General features: G+C 34.2%; 1 protein-coding gene across 1 annotated transcript; it reads right to left on the bottom strand.

The window, feature by feature from the left end:
• Positions 1-173: 173 nt before the first annotated feature.
• LOC125823507 (MADS-box transcription factor PHERES 2-like) lies at positions 174-833 on the bottom strand. The gene has a single exon (XM_049502888.1). It carries the CDS (start codon positions 831-833, stop codon positions 174-176), a length of 660 nt encoding a protein of 219 aa, XP_049358845.1.

The following is an 833-nucleotide window of genomic DNA, read 5'->3' as shown; positions in this document are numbered from 1 at the left end:
AATAACTTGTTGATTGAACAACATTAGTTTATTTTTTCAACATAACATTCCTAAATAATTGAAATAAAAGTACGATAACACGAAATGGATAGAAAAATGCAACAAATTCTGACACACACTATGAAAAAAGCAACATGAAAAAACAATAATAGAACAACATAATTATTATATTCTCAATCGAGATCCTTGGAATGTCCATTATCTCCAACATTGGTGTCATTGCCTTTTGTTGGTGCAGACTTTGTACCACTTCCATCCCCTAATGTAGCCATAGTCTCAATAAACCACGAGTCATTGAATAAATCTCCCATTGGACTTGCTGATAGGGTGACATTTTCGTTGTTGGATTGGGGATTTAGAGGTTGTTTCAGTTGTTCTTTTCTTTCATTTATTTTAGCCGTTTTAGCAGCACACACCTTTAACAAACCTTTTATCTGTCTTGCATCAAGTTCATTAATACTCTTTCCTTCCACTAGTTGGTTGAAGAGGAGTTCCATTTCCTTTTCCTCATTCATTTTCTCTAATTTGCTAATTTGTTTTTCTTTCTTTTCCGCTTTCCTTTGAAGATAGGTTTCATGTTTGACAAAATTTTTAATCCTTTCATTCGCTTCACAACTTAAATACCTTGTTAAGACATCCTGAGCCAGACTTGCAGATTTCCAAGCAATGGGTTGGATACTCCCTGGCCTAAAAATAATTATGGCGATTTCTATATCACACAGAATAGAAAGTTCTTCTGCTTTCTTAAACAAACTTGTTACTCTTCTATCTAAGATGGAGTTCCTTACGTCTTCACTATAGTTCCTAGTATCCCTAAGCCTTTTTGTAGCCAT

Source organism: Solanum verrucosum, unplaced genomic scaffold, assembly GCF_900185275.1.
Source record: "Solanum verrucosum unplaced genomic scaffold, falcon-dt-bn FXZP01000012.1, whole genome shotgun sequence".
Classification (NCBI taxonomy): Eukaryota; Viridiplantae; Streptophyta; class Magnoliopsida; order Solanales; family Solanaceae; genus Solanum; species Solanum verrucosum.
The sequence above is the reverse complement of the archived record's forward strand: the minus strand, read 5'-3'. Positions and strand labels throughout refer to the sequence as shown.